The 21835-nt window shown below is 41.1% G+C and overlaps 1 protein-coding gene across 1 annotated transcript in view; it reads right to left on the bottom strand.

Annotated features, from left to right (window-relative positions):
* The window catches only part of LOC124066553 (FERM and PDZ domain-containing protein 1), a 36218-nt gene that overhangs the window by 6351 nt on the left and 8032 nt on the right, over window positions 1-21835 (bottom strand). Inside the window, exons 3-15 of the mRNA XM_046403046.1 lie at window positions 15093-15215; window positions 14575-14738; window positions 9435-9537; window positions 9277-9322; window positions 8138-8242; window positions 5599-5694; window positions 4978-5103; window positions 4656-4775; window positions 3826-3962; window positions 3372-3591; window positions 3055-3237; window positions 2450-2594; window positions 1019-2332 (exon numbers count right to left, since the gene is read on the bottom strand). Of these exons, the coding sequence (XP_046259002.1) occupies window positions 1019-2332; window positions 2450-2594; window positions 3055-3237; window positions 3372-3591; window positions 3826-3962; window positions 4656-4775; window positions 4978-5103; window positions 5599-5694; window positions 8138-8242; window positions 9277-9322; window positions 9435-9537; window positions 14575-14738; window positions 15093-15211 (2878 nt within the window). The 5' untranslated portion in view covers window positions 15212-15215. The remainder of the gene's footprint in view (window positions 1-1018; window positions 2333-2449; window positions 2595-3054; window positions 3238-3371; window positions 3592-3825; window positions 3963-4655; window positions 4776-4977; window positions 5104-5598; window positions 5695-8137; window positions 8243-9276; window positions 9323-9434; window positions 9538-14574; window positions 14739-15092; window positions 15216-21835) is intronic.

The raw sequence follows: 21835 nt of genomic DNA, 5'->3' as shown, positions 1-21835 counted from the left end.
CCACAAGCGAAGTGCCATGTAGCTCCATCATATTCAAGAGAAGGCAGATATCTTTGCTGTGTTTATGTCCAAAACTCTGCAACTGAAATGAAAACAATCTACACTCTGGATGGATAACTATTATATATAAGAGCAATTGTATATATGTATATGTACACCTTTAGCACTATTCAAATATGACAGGACAGTAGAATTTCACTGAGGTCTAAAGCCTCGATAGTCTGAATCATTATAGCCAGTGTTCAACATCCAGCATTGCTGTTACAGAAGAGTGTGGTCAGAAGAGTGGCCTAATACTTTGCTTTCAGTTACATTCATTGCTCTACAATTGGATATTGTTTCACTTTTGTGCAGTAAAAACTTAAATCACTAGATGGCAGTAAAAGCAGCATTAACAGCCTGTGCTTTCAGGCATGTCAAACTGGTCCACAGGAGGGCCAGTGTGGCTGCAGGTTTTTGTGCCAACCAACCAAGAGCACACTGTTTGACCAATCAACTGTCTGAAGACGGAGATCAGTTGATTAAATAGGTCAAGTCTGGTGTGCTGCTACTTGGTTGGAAAGAAAACCTGCAGCCACACCGGCCCTCCTGTGGACCAGTTTGACATGCCATGGCATAAAAATATTTTTTTTTAAAAAAGCATCAACCTCACATTCATTCATTTGGACTCCAGTCCCAGTCCAGTCCCCCCTGTCCACAGGGGGACCGGAGCCTCTCCCAGCTGACTACGGGCAAGAGGCGGGGTACATCCTGGACTGGTTGTCAGTCAATCGCAAGGCTGACACACACAAAGACAGATAACCACACACTCTCACACTCACACTTAGGGGCAACGCAGAGTTTGTATTGTGGGAGGAAGCCAAAGTACCCGGAGAAAACCAACGCAAGCACAGGGAGAACATGCAAACTCCACATAGAAGAGCCCAGACTGGGATCTGAACCTGGAACTCTCTTTCTATGAGGTGACAATGCTAACCACTGCACCGTCCCATCAACTTCACAATGAAAGTCAAATCACCTCTTGGCGTGGCCCCTGAGGTGGGGTCCTCAGGTGAGGTGAAGCGATCTCTGGCATCAAAGAACTCCTCATCAGAGCTGCTGTCTCCAAAGCCAGGCGGTGGCTGAAGGATGGGGATAGGCTCCAGGTCAACCGCCTTAACCGGCTCATCCTCCACCTTCTCCCAGTCTTCTCCCTCATTATGATGCGAGGGGTATGAAAGGCTGCGAGCGCTATCGGGGGTGATGTTGGAGCACAGTTTGTAGTAGCAGCGAGCGTCACCTTCATTGAAATTAAACACAAACTCTGTGTGGGAGGAGGGGGAGGAGAGGGAAGGAGACAGTGGGTTTTCTTTATACTCCCCACTTACGCTTCCGCCTTCACCTGCTCTTCTCACTGACCCATCCATTTCTTTGAACATTTTTCCCCTTCTCCTCAACTTATCTTCTTCATTTTCATCATCCTCACTTGCCTCTGGAGGGCTTGGCAGGAGGTCCACAAGGCGTGAGAGCTCAGCAAAACACAGCAGGCTGTCATCAGACCGGGGGTTACCTGAACATTTTTGGACATGCTGATGGCTAGAAGAGGAGGAGGAGACGGTTGCAAGGAGTTGGGGATCAGCTCCATCGCCTGATCTCCTGCAGCCCCCTTCTCCTCTGCCATCTGTTGTGTGGTGAATAAGAGGATGGGAGTGAGCTGGTGGAGGGGCGAGGAGGTGGGGCTGAATGTGCCCTTCAGAGTAGGGATGAAGCTGAAGGGGAAAGTGAACATGAGTTTGAGAATGAACACTGGGGTGGATGGAGGAAGAACATGAAATTAAGTCATCTTCCTCCAAAGCATCAAGAGAGTCACTGGAAGGGCTGGTGAGGACACGAGAGTCAGACTGACAAGAATCTGATGCTTCAGATACAGATGGCTGCTCCTCTACTGCTCGCACCTCTTCTCCACCTCCTATTTTATCTCCTTCCTGCACTTTCTTCCCCAAATCATTATTCATTATCTTGATCTGTATTTGCTGACTATCCTGCGCTTTCTCTGTACCCTCCTTGCGCTCTGTATCTTCATTCTTACCCTCTCTATTCTTAACTAGTGGACACTTTTCTGTGTCAGCATCCTTTTCTTCATTTTGCTTTTTATCCCACCAAAGTTTACCCCCTTTTTCTTTGCCATCTTTGTTTCTCCTTCTGTCTCTGTCTTTTCTTTTCCTTCCCTCTGGGTCTGATGAGGATCTGACACGAGGGCAGGGCTTCTCATCATGAGACACATGGGCAACCAGTGGTTCCATGTCCAAGTCTGAGGAGTTGTCTGAGTCACTGCCGCACCTTGAAACATAACCTGTGAACGTACACCAACATGAAAACAAGACAAGAGTTACATACTGGTGTATGAACTTTACGGATGTATGGATCATTTTTATAGCTGTACATCACAGTAACATGTTTTTTCCTCCACCTTCTTCAGCAGACACTCTATGCTTCTTGGAGTCATCCATCCATGGAAAGATGTTGAGATTGGGGTCAACAAACACTCGACAGTACCCTGCGATGAGGCAGGACATGTCTTTGGCTGCAACTGACTCCAACAGCAGCGTGATGGGCTTTGGACAAGAATGACAAGATGGTATGAGATGAGACAAGGAGAGTGAGGGAGTAGTAAGCAGCATTGGAAAAACAGTTTTCACACAGTTTTCCTGTCTCCAAACGGGTAAAATACTGATAACAAACCAATTCTGCTGTTTCATGCTGAAATATGCAGATTGTACACAGGAAGGTACACAAATTCATGTAGACAGGTCAGAAAAAGACTTTTGAAGTAATTAATCCACCTTTGAAAGCGCAGCTAAAATGGTGGGTCATGTTAAGTTGAATGCAAAAAAAGCAAAATTACATAACTCCATTAAATATATAAAGGGGAACCCAACCTTCTACAGCCCAGCTTTGTAGCAGTGCTTGCAATGCCGATTATGTTACTTCAAAGTAGAAGTGCTGACAAGGTTTACAGTATTTTGTCTTTGCCCCACATGCTTAATGTGTGATGTGTGTGAATCCTGCTCTTACCTTGATGTCCTGCAGGTATATTTTGACCAGGCTGACCTTGTCGGATTCGGGCAACAGTTCGATGCGTGTGATGCTGGTGAACTCTGTGAGGGTGGACAGGATGCTCAATTTGTGGTTAACAACCTGACTCACCCCGTATCGCGCCCCCACCAACAAGGTCACCATTGACTCCCTGTCCTGAAGCTGAAGGGTGGAGGTGCAGAGCAGGGGCCATTGAACAGATGGAGAAGAAAAAATTACAAAAAATGGGAATACTGAAACTCTCAACAATGAAAAAAAAATATGAACATACATACACTGAGCTGTTCAAACCCTACCATCATGGTGGCACTGAAGGACTTCCCTCCAAATGACTTAAGATCACTCAGCTCCTCCAGGTAGTTTATCCGTGCCTGATCAACTGACAGGCCCTTCTGCTTGGGATCGTGCTGTGATTGGCTCTTTTTCATGTGGTAGGCGATGGCCTTCCTCAGATCCTTCTCTCGCATGTTCCTCAACAAGGTGGATGACACAAAGTTCTCTATTCCCCATGTCCTCCTGTATCAAACCCAGAAAGCCAGACTGAGGATGTGTGAATTTACATTGAATATAACAACACTGCAGTTGCATTATACAACTTGTGTGACTGTGTAACTGTTAGGCAGGGTGCTGCTAAAAAATACATTATTGTCCATTGGAACCCCACTTTGCTCAAGAGAATTTACTAGGAGTAAAGATAATTAATATTTTAGTGGATATACATATCATTTAAAATGCATGTGTGTGGCTCACGTTATAATCTTCAAATTGGTCTTTGGTGACTGTCCACAACTCGCCAATCTCTCTTGGATGTGCAGCGCTGCCAGTCGCAAGGCGGTGTTACACCTCATCTCCACGGCAAAGCGCTCCTGCAGCACATCATTCACCCCCTAACAAACACACAAAGACATTACAAATAGTAAGAAATAAAATACTTATTTGAAAAATATTCGTTGGAGAAATGTGTTTGTTACGTTCACCCAAGGTTTGTTGAGTGCTTGTATGTCTCATTTGCAACATTTACTTTTTTGCTAATTTGCTGAGTAAAAATACCCCAAACAACAGCAGGTAAACATTTAAACAGCAACAGCAGCTTAGTGTTGGAAGGATGTTATGGCTTTTGTCCAGAAGGGTGAGCCAAAGAGTTAGTACTGAGCAGACAGAACACTCATGTAACATGGTATATTTACAATACAGGTTTTGCATGTTAAGTTAACTTAACTAGATTAACTGAAAGGACTTACAAAGCTGGAGTAAAACTTTGGTAGGATTCGATGAAAAACTGCACTTCAAAACCTGACCTCTCAGTCTGCTGATTCACATTATGGTGAAATGTGTTGACTGCAGCACAAGTGAGACTTACTAAAGGTTGTGTCTTAATTTGATTCAGACTCCCTTCTAAAGTAAAGAAACTTTTAAGGACTTTCTCCTCATGATGTTGTTCAGGAGTTCAAAATACAGCATAGCAGCTGACTAATAGTTCACCAACTAACTGTCAGGGGTAAACAGAAAACCTATGATTCTTTTCAGAACTGACTAGCATAAGATGAAGTTATCTGTGGGTCGGAGGTTCCTCAATCTACCTGCTGATAGAGGTACACGAACGCAGTGGGATCTTCCTGCAGCAGGGTCTGGAGGCTTTTTGGCATGAAACAAACACGGAACAGACATCTGTAGCCATGGGCCTCTCTCTTCTGCACAACCTGAAGACGCACAAACACACACAACCATGCACACTTTGAATCCAATATATATGTATATATATATATATATATATATGTATATTAAACGCTGGTAAAAGCTTTAGTATAGCTGCAAATTAAATTCACTACCAAGGAGAACTGTAGCTGTATAACTGAGGAGTCATGTGAAATAACTGTTATACGTGTATGTATGTATGTATACCTGCTGTATCCTCTCCTCATCATGCAGCAGCAGTAGTTTGGCAATGTTGTGCTGCTGCTCCAGCACCAGGGAGAAGTGTTCAATGCGGCTCAGAGAAAGCTTTTCCTTCAGTGTCATCACAATGTCCTTATGCACAGAGAAAATCACTTCTTGACAGACAATATTTTATAGCATCAGGAAACAATTGCTGAGGTGAGCTAAGCTGGGGTTTGTAAGTCTCAGTGAAGCAAAGGGAAAGTCTGAATAGCTGGCAAATCTGGGAAGCTGATGTACACTATTTTTAATATTGATAAAAACTGAGGGTGAGAGTGAATCACAAGTTGCAGCTTTTAAATTGAAGCCTAATGCAGGCTTACATCTCACACATTTATAGAGTTGTCTCCTTGATATGACTCCTACAAAATATTTTGCCCAACAAGGGACTTGGCATCATAATTGGCTTCTGTTTTGCCTAGATTAACAGAGAATACTTCCATCACATCAGTATCACGTAAACTTCAGCATCATCTCTGAGTCCCCAAACTCCACTACAGTTCATATACAGTCATTATTAAGACAACATGAAGTTGGGAATAAATAGGAATGGGTATCAATATGGTGGTCTGTGTCATTGCTTAGTACCTTGACTGTGGTGCTTGGTTCAAATTTAAAGGCCTTGGTCTGCCCATTCTCCAGATAGACCTTGAGAACGTTAGGCAGGAAGAGAAGAGAGTTGCCCTGCAAACCAGACATGGGGTAACAAGCGTCAGTTGAAAGCATGAGCATCACAAAGCCTGCTGCTTCAAGAGGATTTTAACCAACAGGAAGATGCTGTATGAGACAGAATGTTTGTCTCAGATAATAATGTATTAGATGTGTATGAGTGTAACACTTATCAACCAGAGATCACAATGTGAACAACAAAGAATAATAAACTGAAGACACAAGCACACATGTGCATGTATCTTATATCTTGTCCCTAAACCAACTTTCACACACACACACACACACACTCACACACACATATATAAATACACACAAGTAGATAAATTTACCTAAACAGAATGATGTTATAAATGAGCCTTTCAATAAAAATGTTTTCAGATGTGAATTAGATATATTAGACACATAGATATTGCTTGTGTGGGTTCTCAGACTGCATGCTGGCTTATAAAGGAACAATAATTCAGAGTCTCTCAAAAAGACCAGTCTAAAAACATTAATGTAATGTTGGATGTAATATGGTAGGTTTTCTTGTGTTTTTGTTAAAAGTCTAAGCTGAATTTGTGTGTCTGTGAATTGAGTTATGTCAATTTGAAGATCATTTTATTAATCTAAATGTAATGAAATTAAAGCACATATGGTGGATTTATTTTCTCTCTGAAGCTCAGAAATGAACAGATTGTAGCAATAATTTGTTAAATGACAAAAGTGAAATTAAACTTGAAATCCTTGTTTTTGACAGGGCTGTTACTGGAAAATTGACCATGTGAGGACTATAATTCTGTGTGCAGATTTTCACTGTCAAATGTTTGCTCCACTGGGGTATCATTAAAGCGCTGAGCGATGAGACATAATCAAGCAAGTGTCAGACGAACGTCAGACAATGGAAACTGTGGATAACATGATGGAAATATGGCTGTTGGCTGAGGAAATCCTCATTGCTTCACACAGATCTGATGATTTGGTCTTTATTTTATTGTAGCTGTTATCAAATGCTTAAGTCACACGCTTCATGAACAGGATTTTTTGTTTGGTTTTTTTTTGTTGCTAATTTTCTGCCTTTACACATAAACTATTTTATGCTTCAGCTTGAAATGCACATCAGAACAGGTGGATGGAAATCCATCTGTTGGCAAAGATTTCACACCCAATGAACCAACCCACCCCCATTCTATTTATGAGAAACTGGAAGGTCAAAGACAAATAGCTTTGACACAAGGACAGATAGACTTTAGCTTTGCCTCATTTTTCAGCTCTTCTCACAGAGCATTTCTTCACGTCCTGTGGCCTGTTTCTGTCTGCCTAGTTTGCTTACTGCGGTGAGTCATCTTCCCCTGTCTCATCCTGCTTCTCTTATCATTTTAGACAGTGTTTTTCTATCTACACTGTGATGTACTGCAACATTGATGTCTGTATGTTTTGAAGTTCAAATGAAGAGCTTTCACATTTTAGACAACCCCTCCCTTGTCACCCACCTATCTTCCATTTCAGTTGTTTCCCCTCCCTTTTAATGGTGGCTAACACCATCCCCACTACATTTCTCGTCCCTATCTCCCTCTATCTCTACTTTCTACATCTCTCCTTAATCTGATGTTTATTGTCCTGTAATCACAGACATTAGGCCTGGGGGATGATGCAGACATCGATCTATGTTTTCTCTGTGATTAGTAATGGGCACTCCAGCCTCTGTGGTTTTCCTCATCCAGCCAATTTCATATCTGATGGCAAGATGAGAACTCTGATCAACCCAAGCCAAGTTTAGAAGAGAAAAACTGCTTACAGAACACACAAATCCTGTCCCTGTCCAACTATAAAACTGTACCACTGTGCAAAGGTTCATCAAGGTTGTAATAACTCCAGTGTGAAAGCATTGTCTGTTGTATCAACAATTCAAAGTGGTCAAAATGTGTTGACAAAAAGGATAAGATAATACAATATTTTTACATTCAGCGTTACTCACTCAAATGCATGGTGTATCCTTGAGGTCTAAAAAAAGGTTTTGTTTGCACGAAACATTCCTCATGAAACATTCACAAAGCCACTTTTTAAAGGATTGCAATCATAGCTTTGTTTAGAATCATGTTTACTAGCTCACAGTTTTCTTCTTTTTTATCCACTTGCTGGTGGCATGGCAGCATATGATGGCATGTTAAAGCCTCCTGATGATCAGTGGAATAGTGTATCTCATCACATGTACAGTATGTGCACCCATGTATGTCCTTGTGAAAAACAAAATACCAAAATAAAGAAAATGGGGACCCAGTCATCATACCAAAGAGCTTGGTACCACTACTAGAGTTCTAAAGCTCCACCAGGAACCTCAGTGGTTCCTAATGCAGAGGTCAAGACTTAAACAAATGGGTGCCAGAATACATCACAAAACTGAGTAAGAAATTTAAATAAGCTAAGATTTACCTGGAATGTATTAACATTAAGGGAGAAGAATAAGTTCACTCACCTGAGAGTGTCCATTAACTTCCACCTCCTCTGCAAAGTGAACTTTAACAGGGTTGGACCTGAGCTTGGCCCTCTTTTCTGGTGTGATGAATGATGACTTGGGGCCCTGGGAAGAACACAAATCAATAAATAAAACTGTCATAGTATTTTTAAAAAAATATAATTTAATCTGAATGTGATGCAGATATATTTTCAGTCAAGCAAAGCGTTTCATATGACTTCATACTGGGTGCATCCATCTTTTAATATAGTAACAGTAACACTATTTCAATACCATTTTCAATACAAGCATACATCCATTTAGGAAATATCCATTATGTATTACCATTCATCTTACAATAAGTACAGGTGCTCAGTAACAGTGATATGGATATTATTGCCTTCATTACTGCACAGTTAAAGCTAAAACTGTCCAAAAATCATCCTGCTATTCTATCACCAATGATAATAAAAGCATTGTTGCATGCTTTGGTTTACAACTCTTATGAAGTTTTGTTGCCATCAACAAGCATGACAGTGATGAATATTTTCTGGGAAAAAGTTCATAATTCCTTAAAGCTCAATAATGATTTCTTGGAGGAGCTGTGAGCTATGAATCAGATGGTGAAGCTGCTTCCATCAGCAGAGCCGCTGATGAGATTCACTGAGGGGATGCCATTTATCCACCAATATACAACCAATCTATCAACACACACACACACACACATACACACACACACACACACAAGCACACAGTGACAGAGTATGTTTTAACACGCTGTGACTGTTTGACAGGATGTTCGTTAGTAATGACGCTTGACCCCAAGCCTCATTGACATGCTGATTAATGTGTGATAACAACAGCTTTTTAAAATCCTGCTGTGTATACAAACACAGTACAAATATAGTATGAAAGCATGTGTACACATACACAGGTGAGCATGTGTACACATGTTTATTTTAACATTAGGACACAGGAAGAGTTCACCTATAATGCTGGTGGAATTGGATGAGTCATCATTCAATTAAGTATCCATCAGTGTAACTTTGAATGTAAATGTGTTTCTGTGGTGTGAGAGCATGTGTATATGCATGTATGTGTGTGTGTGTGTGTGTGTGAGTGTTTGTGTGTGTGTAGTTGGTTAGATACAACAGACTCACCAGCATTGTTCTGAGGACAGTCATCGTCAAACAATCTTGACACTCCCTGAAAACAACAAAAAGAAAAACAGTAATATGTTGCGCATATCCTAATTTTAAACAGAACTTTGAGGTGCATGTATGCATGTGTGTGTGTGAATGCAGCTGTAAGTGCAGACCTGATTATTTCAGCAGCTTGCTCGGGGGTCAGGTCATCGACAGCGACGTTATTGATCTTCACAAGCTGGTCGCCAGGGACGAGCCGACCATCTGCAGGACCACCTGGACACACAAAATGTCCTTGTGTTGTCATGCCTGAGGGTATTCAATTGTCCTCCATTCATCTGGCCCCTGAGGCTGATGACAGACAGTAGCCTGTATTCTGGTGATGCCCTTTCATCTCACACGATGCATAATTTTTCACACAGCTCTCCTCTGCTAACCGTCCAACAGACAGGAAGCACAGTCTAATCACTGAACATCCTATTTAGGGTGTATCAGCCTACTTTATACCTCTGCCTCTTTTAGCAATTCATCACCTTCCTTAACTCTACCCAACAGTTTAACTTCAACAACACCTTTTCTTTACTGTCATTAAATCAGCTTCTAACACTGAACAGCTGCTGTCACCAATATTGATAACATTAAGGGCAAAGTCTGCCTCTGCAGGATTTGCTTCAGTAGTGCATAGACATCTATGTGTGTCATTTCATCGTATCAGGAGATGAATGGAAGAAAAACCTCGTACAGTCTGCACCATTCCAGCACATGAACACCAGCGGAGGCGTGACCAAGCCCCCAGGAACAGTGCCATGCTTTGAAGGCAAATTGACATGGTGTTCAAAATGTTCCAGTGTTACATGGGACACATGGGTCCAAAAGACTTTTATTGTGAAGGAAGTGGTCGGAAAATGGTGGACAATCAGCTAAATTAATTTATCACCATTTGAGTTAGCAAAAGTGCTAAACCGGAAGTTAGCCACTCGGCCGGTGGAAGTCTCTGGTGTGTATGCTCTTTGGACAGTGGATGGTGGCAATCGGAGGTGATGTCTTCTATTGTCAAGCTGGGGCTCGGAGCAGGACTCAGATGCAGAGACTCGAGTAACAAGTTCAACCTTTATTAAGGAAGTCTGTGACAAAACCTCTTGGCAGAGTGATGTAACAGATAGGCTATGAAAATTACCTGACGTGAGTTCTTCTCGAGAAGAGAACCCACGGCTATAAAACATTAACAACAGTAACGAAGAAAGGAAAACAGGCTATAAGAATCTACAGAACAGAAAAGGCTCCCAAGGGAGGAATAATACTTCTACCTCTGAACAAAAAATCACTCCAAATGGAGGATAATCAGAAACTTACTAAACAAAAGATCAACAACAAAAAATCACTCTTAAAGAGGAAAAATCTAACTCTTAATCTAACTAATAACTAAGCTGAGCTATGAAAAGGTACAACTAAAAGTCACTCTAAACAGAGGATTCAACAAAGTACTTCTTGACGAGCTTCTGTGACGAAAAATGCTGGCGTGATCATACAGGGATGAAACACACTGGCACAAGACAAGGGAAACGCAGACTTTTTGAACACATGAGGGTAATGGGAAACAGGTAGAAACAATCAGGTAATCGGGAAGACAATCAGACTGGAAACACGAGGAAGGGCAAGTGACCTGAAACGAGAGGAGAGTTACACTTCAAAATAAAACAGGAAATGACGAGACAAAAAAACCCAAAACAAGACAATACCTCACCGTGGTGTGACATCTATATCCTGTGTTCAATAACTCCAAATTCATTAATGATACTCTCCAATACCACAGTCGTCAGCTGCATCCCCAACATGTTTTCTTCTGGACAACATCAGGTAACCCTCCAACACCGAGAACCATCAACACTTCCACCAACTAAGTGTGATTCAAGTTATTACTTGATGTTACAAAATGAAAATCAAAATAACCACAGACAGATGCAGGTGACACCGATAGCTCTGAAAATGCTTTTAAACAAAGGATTCATATTTCACTGTCAAGATGCTGCAGCACATGCCACAGAGAGAGAGAGAGAGAGAAAACACTGAGCCAAGCCTTAGTGGGGCCACTGGAGACACAAGCAACAGTGTGTGTGTGTGTGTGTGTGTGTGTGTGTGTGTGTGTGTGCGTGTGTGTGTGCATGTAGAACCGAGAGAAGCAGATGGTGACAGAGAAGACTTGAGCCAGACAGGGGAGTACGAGGTAATCTGCCCCCCCGACCTCAGGGGGATTCAGATCCTTGTTGCTCTGAAGCTCAGCAGCAACATGCACTTCAGAGTATGAATTTAAGCAGAACCTAACATACAGTTTGTATTTAAACACACACATGTTAGAGTTGATGTGATACAAAATTACAACCCCAACTCCAAAGATGTTGGAATGCTATGTAAATAAAATAAATAGTAAATAAACAAAATGGAATGTGAACATTTGCTAACCCTTTTTGAGATATACTCAATTGAAAATGCAACAAAGACAATATATTTAATGTCTGATCTCATCAACTTTGAATTTTGAAAATATAAGTTTATTCTGAATCTGATGCCAGTGACACATTTCAGACAAGTTGGGACAGGAGCAACAAAAGACTGAAAGTTGTGTACACCCATTTGGGACATTCTACAGGTAAACAGGTTCATTGCTAACAGCTGAGAGTATCATGACTGGGCATTAAAGGGACATCCTCGAAAGGCTCAGTACAAGCAAGGATGGAGTGAAGCTCATCATCACATCACCACTGAAAACAGGACTGTATAAACGATATCACTGCATGGGCTCAGGAGCACTTTTATATTTCTATTCTATTTTAATCTTAGCTGGTGGCAAATTAAAGTAAAAAAAATCAAAATAAAATTTTTCTGTGACCAATGCAAACTACTTCACTCTCAGGACAATACTGGCATAAATACATTGCATCTATACACTATCTTTTGCATAGAGTAAGAAATGTGTCAGATACAGTGTTCTGTATTTTGCCTCTACACACGACATATAATAAATGAAAAACATTATTATAGTGATTACCTTTTGTGTTGTGTTGCCAGAGAAGACTAACTGATTGAACCTCATACAGCCAGGTTATGTTCAATTCTTGACTGACTAAATAATTCAAGCCTTAATAGAAACAAATTACCTTTTCTGCTAACTGACATCAGAACTGAGGGCAGTATACTCTACCACCCAAATTAAGAGAGGACTGGTGTATAAACATCACGAGGCAAACATATTGCAGGCACAGATGGCCATTTGTTTCAATGCAATTTTAGCAGTCTTTGAATGATTTATATGCACAGCGTTCACATTGGCATCAGCTCCAAAAGGCAATTAATCCTAAACTGACTGAGAACTATGATGGTTGTAAGTAGAGCGTATTCATGATACTCTATGTGACGATGAGTGATTCTATTTTAGGAAAATTACTGAGGTGCTGAAAGGCTGCAGCTCTTCTTTGAATGTGACAGCATGGGTAGTGCTGCATCAACACTCAAGCTGAGCATCAGCATAGGGGTGAGAATATCAGAGCCATCTCACGAGAACTTGTGCGTGTAAGTGTTACCTGGTGACCAGCAGGAGGTGCTGTGCCTTGAGATCCAGCAGAAGTGCTGACACACCCTTATGTCCCTGTAAATTAACTTATTTGGAGACTTGTTTAGCCTGATTAATGTTTCCCAGGCACACATCCAACTCTAGGCATATCCCATATCCTTTGCTGAGACCCCAGTCGCAGCCCTAACCCATTGCATAACAGAAAATAAATTACGTTAGGCATTTGATTAGAGCCAGTTGCTGAGGGAAAAAAACACAGTCTAGGAGGAGGTATTGCCTGTGATCCTCAATTGGGGGGAAAATGCCTCTCCTTGAAAAGCTCCTCCTTTGTTTTTCCTCTCAATTGTACTGAAGATGCTTTAACACACACACACACACAGTGCCAGAGCATCTTTCCTGTGTTAATGCAATTTTGTGTGGATGTATGCAGTATGAGCATATAGAATCAGCTCCCTTGGAGTTTCCACTCTTTACAGTTTGTTTTGTACATTGGCCAGAGGCCTGCAGTGGTCTGGCAGAGCTCCACTATTACATTTGCCGAGGAGATTTGCTCTATGCAAAGTAAGAGACAACAGGGAGAAAGAGAAAAGAAATGCTCTGCTCCTAACAAAATATATGGATTTTTTTTTTACAACATGCGCTCACCCTGAGCGTGTTTTGTCAAGTATGGCAACATGTTCAGTGACCCTGTGCTTCAAACTGTGATGCCCTACTTACCCTTCTAACATCATTCAAAATTAAGCTTGCTAAGAAACATTTCACAAAAATAAGTAGGTTAGGTAAGTAATGGAATTTAAAAACAAGTCAACTCATCTGGGATTTGAACCTTGATGGGAGGGGAGGGTCCTGTGTAGAACTCGCCCTGTCACTCCAACCACCTCCTGACTTTTCTCACTCTTTATACTGCTATGCTAGAGAGGTGCCTCCAGAAATGATGCAAGAGATGTAACGGCAGCATCATGCTTATAAGTCTATGGTCACAGCTGTATTTGACGTATTGGGAGTGAGAATAGTTACCTTACGTGATAATGCAAAAGAGGAGGGTGGTCCTGTTAGTCTCATTGCATGCAGAGGCTGTAGAGTGAAGCTTTTTACAGAAGCTAGTGTTTGATTTGGCTTTGACTTAAGTGACTGACTGACAATGCTTAACAGCTCTTGTTAAAGTAGTATTCATCCTTAAGTAAATCCTGCATATCTGTCAGTCTGACCCCCGACCCTCCCACGGGTGGGACAGGTCATCCCAGGGCTGCCCTGAACAGTAGCAGCTATGCTTGTTGGCCAAGAGCCACTGGCAAAGCAGAGAAAAACACTGCAGACTTTTATAATGGAAACTGGCATGTAGAATGTGATCTCTACAGGGGAGGGAACATGAGCTGCTGTAGATGAGAGATGCCAACCAGACACAGCTGGGCTCACCTAAACATGCAGTGTCAGCTACGAAACTAAACTCCCTGATAAGGAGCATTGCTGTATTTCTTCCACTCATGAGAAGTGCTGCACTGGTTTTAGAGACCGGAGAATTTGTGAAGTTTTTAGGTAGTATTGGACCAAGCTTGATTCAAAGTTAACTAATGAGCTTTACAAACGTTCACTGAGAACCAACACTTGGGTGAAGAAGGGGCTTAGCTGTAGAACAGCACTAATTTATATTTTTAAGCACAATTTTATAGATTGCAGACCTTCTTTGCAGTGCTGTGTTGCTTATTTCTTTCTTTTATGCTTGCGTTTCATAAATCTTGTCATACCTGGCATGACTTCCTGCACCAGGATGGGGGCCTGGGAGGTCAGAGTGAGGCCATGAGAGTTGAGGTTTGGGTCTCGTTGGATCTGAACATTGAAGCGGAAGGGGTAGTTCCTCTGATCAGAATGACTCGACTCTGCTGTCTTCCCATCCACTGCAACCCGGTCTCTGCAGAGGAGCAGATGGACACAAACATAAAAACCTTCTGTTTGTGTCCAATTATGTATTCCAATTCTGCACTGGTAGTTTGATCAGTTCTGTGGTCATATTTGAGTATATTGGCAAAACAAGGAGAAAAAGAATAAGTTAGACAGTAGCAAAATATAACATAAATCATTTATTTGATGGGAAAAGAAAATAAGGTATTGACTTGGTATTGACTTCTTATGATATACTGACAGCTCTTTATTATAATTTATTATAATTCTATATTTTCACAAAGGCCCTTCTATCGGTCAAAAGACATACAGCTCTGATGAAATGAAGAGTCTATCTAATGAATTTAAATGAAACCGAGGTTACCGGCTCAGAGAGTGAGACCTGCTGCCTAAGTCTCTGGATCGTCTCAGCCATCGTCCCACCACCTGCTCCACCCGACTGGTCCGACGGGACGGGGAGCGGCTCCTGTCCTGGACCTCCATTTACCTACAAGGAGGTACAGGTCAAAAAGGTAAAACAACTCTGCATTACCAACAACCAGCCAGCGCAATGTACCGAAGCTCAGATGCTGAAACACTAGATCACCTGAATAGAGAAAAGCAAGCTCAAGTGTTATAAAATAGAAGTGTATTTTGAGAGGGATGAAACGTGTGTCATTCAGTATTTTAACAAGAATAGAAAACCCAACTCCATTAGATCTTTACATTCAGAATACAACATATTGTTGAATGATAAAGACAATCACAGGAGGGAATGCAATGCACACACACGCACAAACACACACACACAAACACACATTGGGCCTGGCAGTGGGACGTCTGCACCTGGACTTGTGCCAACAATGATGCCACTTGTGACTTCATGCAGCCTAATAGGCTCTTAGCCCGAGTTATGAGCCACTTGCCTGCATGTTGTGCTCAACCCTCAGTAAACATCAATATCATTAAGTTCTAAATGTCAGTAACAATGGTGTCTGCTTTAAATGTGTCCCTGCTGTGTTTGCTGTGAGGCAGGTGGTCGTCATAAATGACTGCTGACAGGCTGCGGTGGTTGGTGAGGTGGATATAATGGACATGCGTCTCCTCTGGTGTCTGTGGGCTGATCTGTACAGTAGTTGTGTGCTAATGGGTTTTTGCGGGAGCTTGCAATAGTTTAGCTAATGCCATATCAGCTTACACACACACATGCACACACACACACACTGTCCAACAGATGCTAATGGTGGCTCTAGAAAATGTTACTAATTAGTAATAGAATGCTAAATAAACACCAAAGGTGACAAATGTATTGTTTTGTTTTTTCAAACCCGAAGAAAAGGCAAAAACAAACAAACAAACAAACAAAACAAACAAAAAAACAAAACAAAATACAACAACAACAAAAAAATTCCCACATTTGAACAGGCTGTTGGGCCTGCTTGCTTAAAAAATGATACAAAATGATTAATTACCAAAAGATATCAGATAACTTTTGAGAGCTAGATAGACTAATTGTATCTATAGGGTTAGAGTAGGCACATACAGTTCACACCTCTGTGTGGTTATACATTTTGTTCTGCATGTGCATACAAAATTTACATCTTGAGATCACCTGCTTGTCCTGCATCAAGACATTTTGGACAATGCTGTACTTCCAACTTTGTGGCAACAGTTTGTTGTTTTTCTATTCCAGCATGACTGTGTCCCAGTGCACAAAGCAAAGTCCATAAAGACATGGTTGGATGAGTTTGGTGTGGAAGAACCTGACTGGCCCACACAGAGACCTGACCTCAACATCATCCAACACCGTTGGGATGAACTTGAATGGAGATTGTGAGCCATGACTTTTGGTCCAACATCAGTGTTTGATTTCACAAATGCTTTAGAAATTCCCACAGAAACACTCCAATATCTATGGAACGCCTTCCCAGAAGAGTGGAAGCTGTTATAGCTGCAAAGCTGCCTGTGTATTTAGAAAGCCATGTCATTAATGTCCCTGTTGGTGGTTGGTGTAATGGTCAGGTGCCCCAGTACTTCTGTCCATATATAATGTACCATTTGGTCTTCAATACATTTTGCTAAACTAAAATACTAATTACATAAACAAATTTAGGTTTGCTCAAATAAAATATACTTCTGCATCTAAATAAAGCAAGAAATACAAGCATTTGTTCTCCGAGTCTTCCTCTCACAAAGCCGTGGTCATTAGCTGTTACCTAATATCCCCTTCACCTCATAAAAGGCTGAATCTATTAGACGGGGAAGAAGATACCTATACTTATCTACTCCTCAGCATTCAGGTGCAGTCACATTACACTGAATAACAGATGAAAAGGAATATAAAGAGTAAATGAATGAACAGATACATGAATGACTACAGTAAATAAATGATCACTAAATCAATAGTCAAAAGGTGGAGTTGAAAAGCACTGAATGAGTCAACAGACAGATGAGATAATTGAATGAATTCTTCGATAGATGGAATGAATGAGTGAATGATCTCAGCAGGCCTGTTGTGTTCTTCAGTGAGCAGATGCAGGAAGGGATCTTCCCCAGGCAGACGCTGATGGTGATGGGCATTAGCACCATCCATTAGAAAAAACAAGAGGGTGGGGAGAGACGAGAAGAGAGGAGAGGAGGGGAGAGGAAGACTTTGTATCTGAAAAAAGAAAAGCAAGGTGTCAGGTAGATTATGATGAGATGAGAGAAGAAAACTGAATGAAAAGAGGAGAGAAAGCAGACGTGTGAGTGTGAGGTGACAGAGGAGGAGGAGGAGGAGTGCTTAATGATGAACGTGGAGAGTGACACAGCTAGACACAATGACTCCTGGGGGATCTTGAGTCATAAGCACATTATCCATCCATCTGTCTGTCTGCTTCTCTCTCTCTCTTTTCCTCCTATCTGCCCGTCACTTCTATCTCTTCCATAGCTCACTCTTCCTGTTTGCTTCGCTCACAGTATTTCCCTTCTCATGTTACAGAGACACAATGCAGAAGTGTACTTGGGTTTCTTAGGGTCACAATAATCCAACTAACTCACCAGCATGGTGATCTCACGAGTGAAAACGATACATACACAAACATAAAGACACAGTTAAGAATGGTTACTTGATTCAGAAAAATCAGGAATGAAGTATAGCCAAATGTTTGTGCATTTCAAATGTCAAACAGTGGGAGAAAGCATTCAAACACACCAAATTCTCTTTAATCCCACAAACATGTTTTCCTTCCTAAGTGGCTTTGATTGACTGTACTGATGAAGTGCAAGCCCAGTGGTTCACTTTAGTAAAATAGTGTTGAGAAGGCTTATCAATTCTCATTTTGCAACCACAGCATTCAAGAGATCAAGACGGGAAAGTGTAACATTATGAACTGCTGGTAATATTAGACTGTACTTCCCTCACACATCAATCAAAAGTTACATCCATCCATCCATTTTCTATACTGCTTATCCATCAGGGTCACAGGGGAGCTGGAGCCTATCCCAGCTGACTACGAGTGAGAGGCGGGGTTCACCCTGGACTGGTCGCCAGTCAATCGCAGGGCTAAAAGTTACATTACATTCTCAATTGTTGGCACATCTATTGCTAACTCTTGCAATTATGGGATTTTAAGCATTTTTTCCTCTTGTAGTCATTGTTATGCATGCATTTTGGGTAAGAGATGAGCCATGAACTGGAACTTGGAAAAGAACGCTTGTGACCAGGAGGTTTCTAGGTTTAACACCCATGCTGTTGCAACAGTCCAAAGAACAAAATCATATTTAAATGTTTAGTATTTACTCTGACTTATGACAAGCAAACCAAGTTACAAGTGGAGTGGAGGAGTGTGTCAAGTCATTTTGTACTTTATATGCATCTATCGATCTTCTCTGGTGGTCACAAAGAGCCAACAAAATCATCTGGTGGTTTGGAGCTTTATTAGTCTGCATCTAGAAACAACACAACAACGAAACATCTTGTACTGTCACAGTAGGACGGGATGTTGCTTTGCGACTGCCATGTTTCACACGCCTTTTAATGGGCAACTGCCAAAGCACAATGGGTAGGACACAGGCATACACAACACACACCTGGTTCAAGTGCTCTTCAGTCTCTGAACTATCAGGGAAAATCTGCATTTCTTTCCCCCACAGCCACCAAAGAATCCTTCATAATTCTATGGCTCGCTTACAAGATGTCCTCCCTCGCATTTCCTACAAAAAACACATGGATCACGTAAGTTTAATAGCAGTTTAGCTTTTCAGTTCATGCTAAAAATATGTGCTATCAAAGACTATCAAAGTCTGATTGCACTGAATTCATACACTGAGACCCTCCTTATCAAGCACTCTAACTACTACTACTACCACATGTTTGGTGCATCAGTGTTCAACACAAAACAGTTCAGGTGTGAAAGACGCCTTAGCTTTAAGTAACGCTCCTGAATGTCCGATGTTGCACACCAAAACTGCTACGTTCTTCATTATTCTGTGACACAGTCGTAAAACTTGTGTAAAAACAAACATAGCGTGGGGTTTAACACTTGACTCAATGTTTGTTTGGGACTTTCCACCATATGTCATGCAGCTCAGCCAAAGAGCGATATTTATTTCCATGCTGTTTATATGAGCACTTTAACAAGTAGAGGTACGTCTTGATAAACAGGCTTAAACGTTGGCCCCACATTAAGATTCCACAGCTACAACATATTCTGCCAGGTACTTGAAGAACAAAGTGACCGAGATGTTGTTATTGGCAGAGTAACAACACAGCGCAAATCTGGCAACTCCAATGTGGAGACAGTTGGAAGAAATAAATTCAAGTCTTTAGCTCTAAAAGTTCAATCTACACATATCTATGTCAGAGTTTTTCATTTCTTAAATAAATTAAATGAGAAACAATGTGAATTTGGGAATGAAACAGTTCATCTACATCTAAGTCTTTTGTCACTATTATTTCTCATAAATGTTTTGGTGCAATCCCACTATTCACCATGCCATCCTCCCACTGGAGCGTCTCCCTCCCTCTCTTCCTATTAGATTATTGTTTGACCGTGGGAGGAATCAGATTTCTCACATGTGTTTCTCTGTGCCTCTTTCGCATGTGCAAAACTCCACTCTCAGACAATTACACACCATATCTAATGTAATTTCATACAATGCATCATATTGTTTTTGTACATCATCTTTGATTCCTGACATCATCCATCATTCATTTTGTAATAAAAAGATAGATTTTATAAAACTTATTTTAGGTTTGAATAACTGGGACAACCTTTACAGACCCGGCGGGTTCATGCTTATGGCTGTGTAGGTGCGTCCACACCCACACACTTGGGACAGCTTGATAGTGCTGCCAACAGAAGACCACAACACTTTCAAACTAAATTGAACATTTCTGACATACTTAAACTCCATCAAGAGTAAAAATGAAACTGTGGTTTAGTGGTTTGAAGCATTCATTTTCATCATTTTACTGCAATGATCATAAAGCTTGCATTCAATTAAACTTATGTAGAATTAAAACTAATGTGTCAATATTGCCAAACACACTGTCCATTACCAATGATTTCCTGTTAATTGTGTTGTGTTACTGGAATGCTACCCTGTCTCCTAGAAATTACATTTATGCAACTAATTTATAAAAGCAAATGTCTTTGCAAGGGAAATGTGATCACTACCTGGATTATGTTCAGAGACAACATTCATTTTAACCAATGGAACGCCGTACTTACTTGCTGCACCTTTGCCAGGCACGCCTTGCCAGTGAATATTTTACTGATACGTTCTGTAACAACATTTCTGTGACTTGCAATGTATGTTAATTAATCACATATCCATGCAATTTATATGAAAATAAACCAAATTTATAGGAGACAGAGCTGTGGAATGCTAATAAGACCTACTTTGTTTTTATGGTGCACAATAAGTTAATAGATATACCATACAGGAGCAAGCAACAGAAAACTCCTATCAAGTTCAACTGTAGCTGAACGGGAAACATCTCAACATGTCTGGAAACATGGTTTGTGGAGCAGTGAGCAGACAAGAAGAAGTCAAGCCGAGGCTCTGCTATTCTTTATATCAACTGTCTGATCAGAGTCATTGATGCAGTTAACACAGTAACCTCTCTCCCTGATCCTGAGTGGACTGGATCAGAGTGTTCAGCTGGGGATTAGCAAACTAACCAATTTTGACTGCTTGGTTCCTCTGAGTGTTTCCTCCACATCCTCACTGACTTTGACCAGCTAAACCGCTTGCTTGTAAGTTTCCCAGTTTATGAAACCTCAAGAAGTTTTCCACTACTTAACATTATTATGTGCTTCGACTCCTGCAGTGACAATTAACGCCTCTATATCGCTCTCTAAAAGGTTATATTTCAGAAAAGTGTCATTTCTTTTGACATTAGCAGTAGTTTTGTTTTAGCTCACGCTGAATGGCTCTACACTGAGTGCGGAGGCTGGGGACACACACTAACACAAGCTGACTGATGGGGCTGCAGCAGCTCTTGTAGATAATCCTGGACTGCCCACACTTTCTCTTGTACATTCATTCATTCATTTTTGTTCTCTTCTTACTTTGTCCATACTCCTCTCTGCATGTGTCTGCATTTCACACACACTAAAAGTGCGCAAACGATTTTCAAAGCCTGAAACAAACCAAGCAGACAAAACTCGCAAACTCACAAAACACATTCACACTTTCATAAATACAATGGAGAATAATTTACACAAATATATTCTAGCTTTACCTTAACCTGACAGCTCCTTCTCAATGTCCTAGATACTGGATAATTTTTCACCTCATCCTTATTTCACAGTCTCCACAGTCTTTATTCAACCATTCATCCACACAGACATGCATAATACTGGTATGTTGTAATGCCTGAATTAGAAAAATGTGAACACACTCTAAACAGTAAATGTGTTTCTTCCAAATTACATTGAGTATAGCATGCATTACTTACAACATGACACACAAATTTTGTATAATGCTCTGAATGCACAGATACACACATTAACACACAGAGCCGGCAAATGGGATTACAGAGTGTGTCTGCAGGCTGTGACAGGGAGTTTGTGCGTCACTCCCGCTGAGCCAGATTAGACTGAGCTTCAGTGCAACCTTACAGGTCTGCTTAGGGAAACA

This window comes from Scatophagus argus, chromosome 2 (assembly GCF_020382885.2).
Source record: "Scatophagus argus isolate fScaArg1 chromosome 2, fScaArg1.pri, whole genome shotgun sequence".
Taxonomy (NCBI): domain Eukaryota; kingdom Metazoa; phylum Chordata; class Actinopteri; family Scatophagidae; genus Scatophagus; species Scatophagus argus.
This window is presented reverse-complemented; position numbering and strand designations above follow the sequence as displayed.